This window comes from Thamnophis sirtalis, unplaced genomic scaffold (assembly GCF_051295495.1).
Source record: "Thamnophis sirtalis isolate CommonGarterSnake01/CBP01778 unplaced genomic scaffold, rThaSir2_p1.2 scaffold_8, whole genome shotgun sequence".
NCBI lineage: Eukaryota > Metazoa > Chordata > Lepidosauria > Squamata > Natricidae > Thamnophis > Thamnophis sirtalis.
The window spans coordinates 69535649-69548049 of record NW_028261388.1 but is presented as its reverse complement, the minus strand read 5'-3'; the positions used below and the strand labels follow the sequence as shown (position 1 = coordinate 69548049).

General features: G+C 42.8%; 1 protein-coding gene across 2 annotated transcripts in view; it reads left to right on the top strand.

Moving 5' to 3' along the window:
• Nucleotides 1–5522, top strand: part of SLC4A9 (solute carrier family 4 member 9) — a 44225-nt gene extending 38703 nt beyond the window's left edge. For both annotated transcript variants that reach the window (XM_087722103.1, XM_087722104.1), the window contains exons 20-21: nucleotides 2504–2659; nucleotides 5469–5522. In XM_087722103.1, the coding sequence (XP_087578229.1) occupies nucleotides 2504–2659; nucleotides 5469–5522 (210 nt within the window). The remainder of the gene's footprint in view (nucleotides 1–2503; nucleotides 2660–5468) is intronic.
• The last annotated feature ends 6879 nt before the right edge of the window (nucleotides 5523–12401 follow it).

The window sequence follows — 12401 nt, the reverse complement described above, 5'->3', positions numbered from 1 at the left end:
ACCCGAGCTTCTCTCGGGAGATGAAATTGCAGGCACCCCACTGGCAGATCCTCTGGGTGAAAGGCGAGTGAAGGGTGCAGTGACGGGAGAGGCTGGCCATCCCCAGCTCTCCAGGAAGGAGGCAGTGATGAGGCCCGGGGCTTAGTTCCCTTCACCCTTCCTCCAAGAGGTGCAGGTGGCAGGGAAAATGAGGCTTCTTTGCCAGCTTCCCAGCTGGCAAAACAGAAATTTTCGCCAACTGGAAGGTGTGTGTGTGTGTGTGAGAGAGAGAGAGAGAGAGAGAGAGAGAGAGAATAAAAGGAAGGACAAGTCCGAGCAGAGCAACGCAGCAGGTAAAGGGATGCACATGCACAGGCGGAGAGAACAGGGCGGCAACAGCAACGTTTTTTTTCTGTGACCTCTGGTAGTTTTCCCACCACTTCTGGGAAAAGGCTGGCACAGAGGAGGCAGCTAGGAGGCTTCTCGCAGTTGCACCGGAAAAGAGAGCAAGCTCTCTTTTTTGATGTGATTGCAAGAAGCCTGAAAGCCGCTTTCCAGGAGTGATGGTTGGCTGGAGGCCGCCAAAAATTACCGGAGGTCAGCTTGCCTTCTAGAGCCCACACCAGCCGCCATGGGAGGCGTGACCCGTCAAAACCGCGGACGACAAAATCGCGCTCGATGAAAGCGCGCATTTGATGTCATCACAGCACGACGAAAAAAATTAAAAATTGAAATAAAAATAAAATTAAAGCACTTAGGTTAAGGGTTAGGTTTAGGGTTAGGTTTGGGGGGGTTAGGGTAAGGTTTTCGCTTTATTTTTACATTTATCGATCACAGCGCGATGTTTTCGTCGCGCTGTGATGACGTCAAATGCGCGCTTTCGTCGAGCGCGATTTTGTCGTCCGCGGTTTTGTGGTGGAACCCATGGGAGGAAGGTAAGCAGCCTGAAGAAAGGGGCAGTGGTGTGGGGGGAAGCAGGGCTAGGACCGAGGCTGCTGAAGAAGGGGAAATGGGGCAACACATGCAACTGGCAAAGGGAGAGCAGGCAGTGAGTGGGGAGCAGCTCTGGGGCAAGGCCAGAGCCGGGAAGTGGCACATTCTCCAACCTGGCCGAGGTGAGTGGCAGCTCCGGGGCCTTGGGGAATGGGGCATCCCTGGGGCCTCTGACCCAAGGTGAAGGGCAAGCAGGCAGCATGCTTACTTACCTTTGGTGAGTTGAGCAGAAAGGGTGAGGCATGGAGGCGACTGGTGAGGTTTGTAGCTGGGCTGTATGGTGAAGGAAAGGAAACATATAGGGCTGGGATGGGCAGGGCGAGCGTCGAGTGAGCGCCAAGCGGGTGGATGGGGTGAGTGAGCATCGAGCGAGCAGGCGGGGTGAGCAAGTGAGCGTCAAGTGGGCGGGCAGGGCGAGCAAGTGAGTGGCAACCGGGTGACCGATTCAGGGGCCTGGCCAGCCAGTGGTTGCTACTGGTTCAGTGACCCAGGCCAAATTTCCACCATCAGTTCACACAAACCAGTACAAATCAGCTGAATACCACCTCTGAAGTGGACCATCACCAGATATATTACTTCCCTTTACAGTCCAGGATTTAGGGTACTCTGTGACACTCCCATTCCAGGGTAGAGGGATTTCATTGCATACATCTCATTCAAGTTATTCAGTTGTAGGCTGGGAAAGAGGTGAAGCCAAGGTCACGAGGACATGATATAATCAAGATGTCAGGCCTGCAGTTATATTCCTTTTAGGATATTTGGCCTGCCACACACACTATTATTTTTCTATGCTGTTTCATTAGTGTAGTAATTGGGAGGGGAAATAGAAAGGAGTAGAAGTGTAGAATGTGTTGTTGTCATTCCTTTCTAGAAGCCCAAGGTCATCTTTTGTCTCCGCACCTCTGCACCTGACCGGAACCAGCTGGGTGGAGATGCCAGCATGGCCAAAGAAGATTGGACGATGTGATGGATTTATGGGTGTAGGGATAAGATCATGAACTTTCAACTGGGTGGAATCCCAGGAAGCTTTTAATTTGGGATTCCACAGATTTGCCAACATGTCTGTCTTATTAAATTGGAACTTTAAGGATATCTTTGCCTTGGACTCTGATTTAATTCTGCATGATATTTGGAATGCTGACACAAGACCTCTTCATGTGGGAGCATGGGAGGAACGTCTCTATACCTAGAATTCCGTAACAAATTTTCCTTATGGCAGTTATTGTCTTCATTCAAACACCTCTTCAAAATTCATATTTTCTTGAAGACTTTGGCACAACCCTTTAGTTCTCACCCCAAACCAACCAGAAGGTAAAGGCAAATACCCACATTTGCTCATACTAATCACTCATTAGCTTTGTCTTTGCTTTTGTTCCAGTTCTCTTTTTCGACATTTCAATTGTAAACTCCTTGAACATTTTAACGTGTTTTTATATTCTGCAGTGATGTTGTGTATGCAGTAATAACGCTATTTAAATTATTAATAATTACAAGCAGACTAATTTTATGTGATGATTATCTCACCTTCTAGCTGCTGGCTCTAGTGGGTATTCGGAAGGCAATGGAATACATCTTCTCTCTACAACATCTGAGTTGGCTGGATGACATTATGCCAGAAAAAGACAAAAAGGAGGAAGAAGAAAAGCTGAAGAGGATACAAGATCAGGATGAGAGTGACAGTGAAGATGTGAGCATGGTTAAAGTTTGGTTGATGAACAAGATTGGGAAAGAGTTAAACTGGTAGTAATTAGAAATTATTTCTGCACCACCATCTCAAAATCGCAGTGTAAAATACTGAAGAACTACGTTGTGTAACTTGTTCATGGGCACAGAGTTCCTATCACTCCCAGGCAAATTCTTCAGAAATTACTTTCAGAATTATGGAGCTGTCATCTACAGTATATTAGCCTGGAATTAGCCCATTAGTTCAATCCCTGTTTTGAAGTCTGAGAAAATTAGTCAATCAATATTGGCAATAATTAAACTACTGTATTTACTGCCGCCCATTGGGCCTGCCCATTCTCCACCGCCTGTTCGGTGTGGCCCATTTGCCGCAGCCTGTTTGCTGTGGCTCATTTGCCACCGCTGCCCATTTACGGCCTGTTAGGTGCAGCCCGTTCAGCGCCGCCTCTGTGGCCCATTCCAAAACAGCTGATTGGCACCAAACCAACCCCTCCCCCCCACAATATTTGGAGTATAAGATACACAGACATTTCTACTCACATTTTTTGGGGGGAAGTGCATCTTATACTCTGAAAAATACAATACATATGGTTTTGGGACTGTAGGGACTAGGTTTCCTTTTATATTTTTGCTGTCATTTACAGTATTCAAAAGCATGCAATGTGCTCTGTATGCACATCTGAATAAGACGTTCTCGCATTCACAACATGGGCACACATCCTTTGGGATGATAAAATAGTGGCACTTCTGTAGCTAGCCCCTTGCAGCCTTTAATTTTAGCTATCAGAAGATGTATTTGTTGACTGGTTATCTGTTTGGATTATATTTTTATGTTTATCACCCTAACTTTTATCAGCATTCCTTTCAGGGCCAATATTATTTTGACTTTAGCAGAGTAATAGCCATGCCCTTTTTCTGGATAATATTAACCACTGATGACTAGCTCCAGCTCCTAGGTACTCTTCACTGTTTGCTTCACAAGCAACTCACAAGATACATCCTTTGTTTCTTACAATTGACAAGATACCATTACAGAATAACAGAGTTGGAAGTGACCTTAGAAGTCTTCTACCCAATCCTCTGCTCAAGGAGCCTCTCTTCCAGCACTGTGCCCACAGACTGCAGTTTTCAGCAAAGCAGGACTTTTGCAAATCACACAGAGGAAAGCTAGCAATTGTCTAGAACAGTGGTTCCCAATGTGGGCCCCACGCCCCATAGGGGAGCAATTTAAAATGAGCTATTAACTGAATTTTTGAAAGCCCTCCCTAATTGCTCTTCTATATTTGTGATGAAAAAGCTGTGTTTCATTTACCTATTGTTGTCTTTGTTAAAGTGCATTTCCTAGGGCCGGGTCTGAAAGGGATATCCCAGCTGAGGGCAGGAGGGAGCAACTGCCAGCCAATCAGATGTGTTGATTGGTTGAACCAATAAGGATCATGGGACTGGCTCTCTCTCTCTTTCCTATGGGCTTTGCTGCTGGGTGGTTGCAGGGAGAGCTGCTCTGCAGGAAGACAGAGTGGGTGGCTGCTGGAGGAAGCCCAGCAGTGAGGATACAGAACCAGGACCCACGTTTAAGTAATAAATTGTTAGATTTTCCCAGGCCATGTTTTGCAAGACTTTTTCTCTCAGAGCAATCTGGGGCTGGGCCACACATGCATAGGCCTTGCCAGGCCTGTATGATTCAACTCCACCTACTGAACTATCAAAGCATTTCCCCACTAAGCTGCAAGTTCAAACCAAGTGGGCGAGTAGGGGGATCATAGGTTATAAACCCCCTTTTGTTCATGACAATCTTATTGTCCGGATTGTTGTTGGGGGCAATATGCTGACTCTGTAAACCGCTTAGAGAGGGCTGAAAGCTCTATGAAGCGGTATATAAGTCTAACTGCTATTGCTATTGCTAGTGCTATTATTCTTAAATTAACCTAACAATGTTTTTTTTAAATTTCTTTCTGCTCCATCTTCTTTTAATAACACTAAACGAGGAGACCTGAGAATGAAGCTAACTAAATTGCAGCGTAATATAAAATCTCTCTGCAGCAGGCATCAGGCACAAGGATCTCACTAATTTAAGTAGATTAAAACTGCAGTCCTACATTTTCCCAGGAGTAAGCCCCATTGAAGACAATGGTACTTACTTCTGAGTAGACATGCATAGGATTGAGTTGTAAATATGATCTTGAGGTGAGCTCCAATTGTATTTTGAATTTGTTAGGTACCTTTATTTTAATATGTATAGTAATTAATATGATCAAGGTATTGCAGAAAAAACTTTCATTAAAAATATTTTATACTTATGCATTTCAGTTCTCTATTATATGTTTTGAAATTGTATTTGCTGGTTTTTTATTTCCTTCATACTATAATTTTTAAGTTCCTCAATACTTCTACTGTCTTTCGTTCTTTTATTTATTTTTTTCTTTCATGGATGCCATGTTCTTTGGAACCTTGTTTAATCAAGTTAATGGCCTTTTGGGCTTCCTCCGCATGAGTAGGAGTTCACTTTTTGAATAGCAAGAATTAGATGTCGGGTGGGGCGGGGATAGGATTTGAGAGATGGTTAGGTTGGTCATGGCCAAAAAAGGTTGGGAACCATTAGTCTAGAATGTAGATTATGTATTTCCACATACTACAGACTGAGGGATAAAAGATCCTCTCTGCAGAAAGGATCTCTCTGTAAGATGACCTTTTCTCCACTGTATCTTTATCTCTTCAGAAGTTATAAAAACATTTTCTGAGGGTGGAGAAAAATACATGAGTACATATATTGCTTCTCTCCTAATAACTGTTTCTTTGATTTATGTTCATTTTAGACTGAACTTATGTACCAAGAAAAAGGACCAGAAATCAATATCTCTGTGAACTAGATGAAGATATCCATCAGCTGACAAGCCAAAGATGAACATGGACAGTACATAAGAATATTTTTAAAGAAGGCATAACTTATGGGGAAGTTTAGACTAAATAGAGAATAAGATGCTTATTATGAATATGAAAGTCGATCAATTGTGGGACTATTCAGGTGGAAGGAACTTGATCCTTAAGAGTTTCCATTTCTTGCTGTTGCACAAAGTAAGAGTTTGGAAGTGAGGGAAAAACACCTGCAAAGAGAAAAAAACTGGCTGCCTCAAAAAGTCTGGTTTTATTAGGGTAACAAAGCAAACATCCTGCATCTTACTCTTCCTCACATAGGTTTTGCCAGATTCATTCTTACCTAAAAAGATGCTGTTGCCATTGGCAATATTGTATCACTGTGATTGAAGGCAGAACATCCAAGCTGTCCATGGCCCTTAGCAATTTAGCCAGAGTGACAATCCCAAGGCAGATACAACCCATGTATCTCTGATAAGGCAGACCTCAATTTCTGGCCCGAGGAATAAGGAACATCACTGCTTTATTCTTCCTCTGTGCATCCTCAAGCAATTGTAGTTAAGTAATTCCTGTTGATGCCATCACTTTTTGAAGCTTGGTTATGTTTGTATCTCATAAAGATTGCTCAATAGGCTGCAAATGTGTCTTTCACTCTCTGATATTAGTTGCTGTTATGGGAGCAGAACGATAAATTAAGCAAACACAGCAAAAGAACTGGAGGAGCATGTTGAAGAAATTCAGATATTATACAAAGTTTGTTCTTTTTACAGATGCCTTCATCTCATCTTGTGGGTATTACTTAATCTGTTTTATAAGCTGCTTGGAAAACCTTTGATCTGGAAGTTATCTCATAACTACTGAAGAGGATAATAATGATAGCATGCACATGCATTTTCTCGCTTACACTGTACATTTAGTATTAAATGACTTTCAGGAAGTCATATCCAATTGCATATTAGTTCCCTGATATTTTTTACAGTTAGTTGATTCAAAGCATGTATCATAAATACAGAATGTGGAGGTCCTTGATATGCAGTTTAGAAGTTATATACAGAATATAAACAACAAATGTTGGATGCAGAATGAAACAATCAAATCACTTTTCTTCTTTACATGCAAAATTTCAAGTTATTGCCTTTAAGTTGTGCTTCTGGATAGTTGGATTTGAGGCAGCATTTTCAGATGTTTCATTTACACAATATATGATGAGTCTCATAAAGGTGTAAAGCAGGGTTAAATGTTTTGAGAAATTTAAGCACAAACTGAAAACTGCTTAGGCATTCTGTGATACTGCTTGTACACTCAGTTAAGTATGGGTTAGTTAGGTACGGGTCATGTATTTATTGCTGGTTTATTATATAAGCTGAGTTAATCTGCTGTATGAATAGAATTCATACAACACATTAACTCAGCATCAATGTATGAATCCAGTCTGTGTCCCTCAGATGTATTTTGCTGTAGTATGCCTTTATGTATCCTTTATGTATCCATGGTTTGCCAGCATTATTTAAAACTCCCTAAAGTGATGCTAAATAAAATTTGTCAAAAGAAATATTGTTGCAAATTTCCCTTATTTGTTTCCTACTATATTTTGAATTCTAGTTCTTCCTAGTTTCTCCATTATTATTATTTTCTGTTGGAGAAATTCATGGTGATTATCAGAAATGCTTGTTGTGATATTTCAGAGATTGGTCCAGTGAAAGTGTTAGTTTTGATTTTTCTGAAAACTTTTCCTCTGTGGATGATAAATGCAAGCAACATGTTTCTTGCACTGAGTTAGAAAGGCCTGTGTGAAGCCATGGTTGAATTTTATTTTGCAGTATATGAAGAATGATTTTGCAAAAACAAAAGTACATTGTGAAAGCTCTTGAAAGTTCTTCTTACAAAAACCATGTTGATGATGCTTACTTTAATGAATAATTCATCGTTATCAACTATTCAATCATGTCCAACTCGCTGCCACTGTATGGATCAGCACTCTCCATGCCCCTCTGTCTCATACTGCCTCCATGGTCATCCCGGTGTCATTTTTTATAGTGTCCAGCCAGCAGGTACTAGGGCAGCCCTTCCTTCTTTTTCCACTGATCACTCACAGCAGGATTGATTTTTTTTTAAAAAAAAAATTATTTGTTCATTTTTATAACATATAATCACATGTACATACTATTACATAGTCAGCATCGTTTTGTATTATTAAGTGTTTACATCAATTCATCTTACCATCAAATCCCAAAACACAATTATTAGCCTCTTTTTTGAGAGAAAAGGTGCGCCTTATTCTCCAAAAAATAAGGTATGTTCAACCAGTTAGCAACTCCATTTTATTGTCATATTTAGGAATAAAACCCTTATCTTGCATTATATTTTCCCATATCTAGATATTATTTTTTTCCTAGTAAGTCTTTTGTCCCACTTCTCTGTTCCGGTCTTCTCCCTTTTCTTTATTTTAACACCTCCTCCAGGAGGAAAAAAAATGTTCGTATTTCCCAGATCTTGAGACCGATGTTTATTATTTCCTTTAATAACTGCTCAAAATAAATCACTTGTAGCAAGCTTGTTTCCAAATTCTGATTTATGGCAGTTTGTTCATTAAAACTTCCCACACAGTCAAGATTAAATTATCCAATATCAGTAAGAAGGCATGCTTTTTTCTTGGTTATATTGTCTGGAAGGAATTCAAACAAAGTAAAAGTAAACCCTTCAGGGTATTGGTTTCTATTTAAGATCCAAAGCCAAACTTAAGAGTTTATAATTGCAAGGGTTTGTCACTTCTCTGCTTTCTATCCTTCTGTCCGAAAGCATCCGAAAGCATTTCAAACAGAGAGCTTCTGGGAGGCTGGTGTTACAACCCTCCACCCTCCTTTCTTCCTTTTCTTTGGGAGAAAGCAAAAGCCCCGATCTGACCATCAATATTATTTATGTTCTCAAGATTTCTTTGCCTTTTCCAGGTTTAATTCATAGTTGTGGGTTAGATAAATTTTCTTACCCATACTTTCATCTCTTCCATTCCCCTCCTGTTCCATTTGCTTGACAAAAAGTCGGCATCTTGTCAGCCATGTTGATGGCTACTGCCCTGACTCTGATTCATAGGCAAATCTCTGACCTACGAGGGATCTGTTGCTTCCCTCAGGATCTGATGAGATGCTGCCCTTCTTCGCCCCCACTTCCAGTGGGAGTTCTGATCCAAAAGGATCTTTGGAGATGGTTTGTCAGACAGGGTTCATGTGAGACTTTTAAGAGCCTACATCCCCTGTAGGAGCCAAGGTGGCGCAGTGGTTAAATGCAGCACTGCAGGCTACTGCTAGATCAGCAGGTCAGCGGTTCAAATCTCACCGGCTCAGGGTTGACTCAGCCTTCCATCCTTCCGAGGTGGGTAAAATGAGGACCCAGATTGTTGGGGGCAATATGCTGACTCTCTGTAAACCGCTTAGAGAGGCCTGAAAGGCCTATGAAGCGGTATATAAGTCTACTGCTATTGCTATTGCTATTGCTGTTGTGACTCAGCAGATGTCTGCTGTGAGTCTTTTCGGGACACAAGATTCATTATGCAGCTGGGGCTTGTGAGAGGCAGGTTTGGAGATAAAAGGTCGGATACCGCCACGCCCTAGTTGCAGGAGTCAACATACGTTCCTTCGTGCGTGCCTTGGTTTGTACAACATTGTTTGATCATCAGTCGTGGTTTATGTAAGATTCACTTGGATAAGTGCTCTGTATGTCTGTAACCCTGATTCATAGAGACTTTGGGAAGAAGTGTTTTGCTTTCAGTTTGTTCAAATTGAGTTACCGTAAGAAAGATTTGTTTTCATTATGTTATCTGGTCAAAGACTTGTATTTATGTTATTTCTGGGCTCGAAGCCAGTTTGAACTGTGAACTGATAAAGAAAGACTTCCTTTCAAGTTGCCTGCCTGTGTTTGTTAACGAGCCGTGAAGGGGGGGGGACAGAACAATCCCCCATGTCTATTCAGCTGGAGAATCTCCTGTCGAATTCCAGGATTGACTTTTTGAGTGAATCAGCTCTCATGAATAATTATAATACATTAAATCTAGTTCTTTTATCCTTCAAAACACAGATCTAGTTAATATTGCAAGGAACAATAAAAAATTATACCCAGAATCATTACTTTAGCAACAGGCTCCTTAAAAACCTTAATTGTTGGATTATGCAGGTAGATCTCAACTCACAACCGCAATTGAGCCCCAAATTTCTGTTGCTAAGTGATAGGTTGGTTAAGTGAGTTTCTTTCTTTCTTGCCAGAGTTGTTAACCGAATCACTGCAGTTGTTAAGTGAATATTGCTTTCCCATTGGCTTTGCTCATCAGAGGGCTGCAAAAGGTGATCACCTGACCCTGGGACACTGCAACCATCATAAATATGAGCCAGTTGCCAGTTGCCAAGCGTCCAAATTTTGACCACATAACCCTGGGGATGCTGCAATGGTCATAAGTGTGAAAAACAGTAACTTTTTTCAGTGCCACTGTAAGGTCAAAACATTCACCAAATGAATAGTTGTAAGTCAAGGATTACCTATATTTATGTTCTAAAAACCCTAAAGTACTTTTCTAAATGATCCAAGAAAGCATGAAGAAGATAGAATGACCCTATGATCAATTTATTGATAGTAACAGCAAAATTAGGAAAAAGCCAACTATTCGTTAAATCCTTAAATCAGTAAAATCCTTAAATCTTTCTGGATCCTGAGAATACACTATAGCAGTGTTTCTCAACCTTGGCCACTTGAAGATGTCTGGACTTCAACTCCCAGAATTCCCCAGCCAGCGAATGCTGGCTGGGGAATTCTGGGAGTTGAAGTCCAGACATCTTCAAGTGGCCAAGGTTGAGAAACACTGCCTTAAATACTATTAAGAAAATAATAGAATTGGAATGGGCTATTATCAGTTCAGGAATCCAAACTGAATCAACCCCAAAACAGCAAACTGGTCAGATTCCACTTTCTGGGGCATGGACTGAAGCACCTCTCCTCTATCACCCCAGAGACTAGAATAAAAATTAAAGTTCTTTGTGAAAGGAAGCTTATGTCAGGGATTCAAGTAACACCCCCAACGAAAGAAGACTCCGAGGCTCAAAGTTCCTCAAAGTTCCATTTTATAAGAGATGTCTTATTGGCATATCTGGGAAAAGCCGAATTTGAAAGCTTCCGGGTTTTCCCCACCCAAATGAAAGTCCAAAACGCTGTACTGGGGCTGCCACCCTGGATTTTGCGGGCTGGATAAAGCCCCACGCTAGGTTGGCATCAATGTATTTCCTTAGCTCTTCCATTTCTCATGGAGTACAGCTTTGGCTTAGGCAGCTTGGCTCCAGGCACAAACTCAATTACACAGCCAGTTGGGCGGTAAGGGGGTGGGGAGGAAGTTACAGTCTTCCTCACTAAAGACTTCTGATATGTCTTGGTATTCCCTTGGCACCTGAGGGCTGCCGGGTGGTTTGCCTGCGTGGGGGCTGCGGTTTCGGGCTCGAGGGTGTTTTTGAGGCTCATGGCTTTTTGACACTTCTCCGGCTTAATGGAGGGTAGTGGTCTAATGCCTATTTTTATTTTTCTATAGCCGTATTCCTATTTGATGGTTGGTCCCCATTTGTCTAACTACATGAGCCCCAGTATGATTGATTCAGTCATTTTGGAGCTATGGCAAATTGGATGAGCTCCTGATGGCGGCCCGTTTCTAGTCTTACTCGTGTAGTCTGTGACTCTTGCAGGGGCTCCACCTATTAATGTTCCATCATCCTGTTCAAAGCAGATGGGGCGTACTAGGGATCTCGTGCCTATGCCTAGCTGGTCAACTATGGGGAGGTTGATTAGGCTTCTGGTGCAGCCCGTGTCTATGATGGCTTCTACTTCCCCTTGGGGCCCCATTTCTGGCACTACTTCCGGTCTTGATATTGAAAGGGTCGATGGCTTCACTTACCATTGGGTCATTGTTGTTGCTGCTACTCCCTTCAGATGAGCCTAGAGGGGATTCCCTGGCTGGGATTCCCTCGACTTTGATGGGAAGGAGTGGAACCACAACAGCCTGCCTGGTGATCTTCCCTTTGTCTGGTGGCTTCCGTGGGGTTCTTTTTCCCCAGGTTGTCACTGGAATCTGATTTTGAGGGACCAGGCAATTGGATGCTCTGTGACCGTGTTAGCCACACTGGTAGGATTTGTTAGTCCCAGATGGTGTGGGCTGCGGCGTCTCAGGTGGTTTGGCAGGGGTTTGGTGATCCAGGGGTCTTCTTGTTGGTTTCTCTGTTTCCTCTGCTTCCTATGGAGGTGGATCTCCAGATCCATGTACCAAGCTTGTATGCATTCTGGGACTTCTCTGATGCCACATGCTTGTCATAGGTCTGGGTCAAGGGCCTCCTTGAAATAATGAACAAGGAGCCACTCCGGCCAGTCCCTCAGCTTCCCGGCTAGTCTTTGGAACTCCCATACTAACTCCTTGGGAGGTCGGCCTGTTTACTTCAGTGCCTTGATCTGGCCCTCAGCTTCAACTCGATGGGCCACATCTTTAAACCAGCCTCAGAGCAGTTGGATGAATTTGTCTGCATCATCTAGCTCTGGGGCTTCCTCATCGTGTAGTTCAGTTTCTACTTTGCCGCCACTCCCTCATTCATGCCATTCAAGATTGCTGAAATTAAGTCCCAATCAGTTGGGTATTGGTGCCCATCACGATCGATGTGGGTCCAGACTTGGTTGAGGAAGTAAGCCGGTTTCCCTTCAAATGTCACTCTGAATCATGGAGGAGAAACAGCTAGTGGGTTTGGCCTGGTGCGGGCTGCTGGGCCAGCACTGGCAGCAGAGCCAGGCTGGGTGTTGCCCTTGCATTGATTGCTGGGCTGGTACTGGTGGTAGAGCCATGGCTGGTGGTTGGGCTTGCA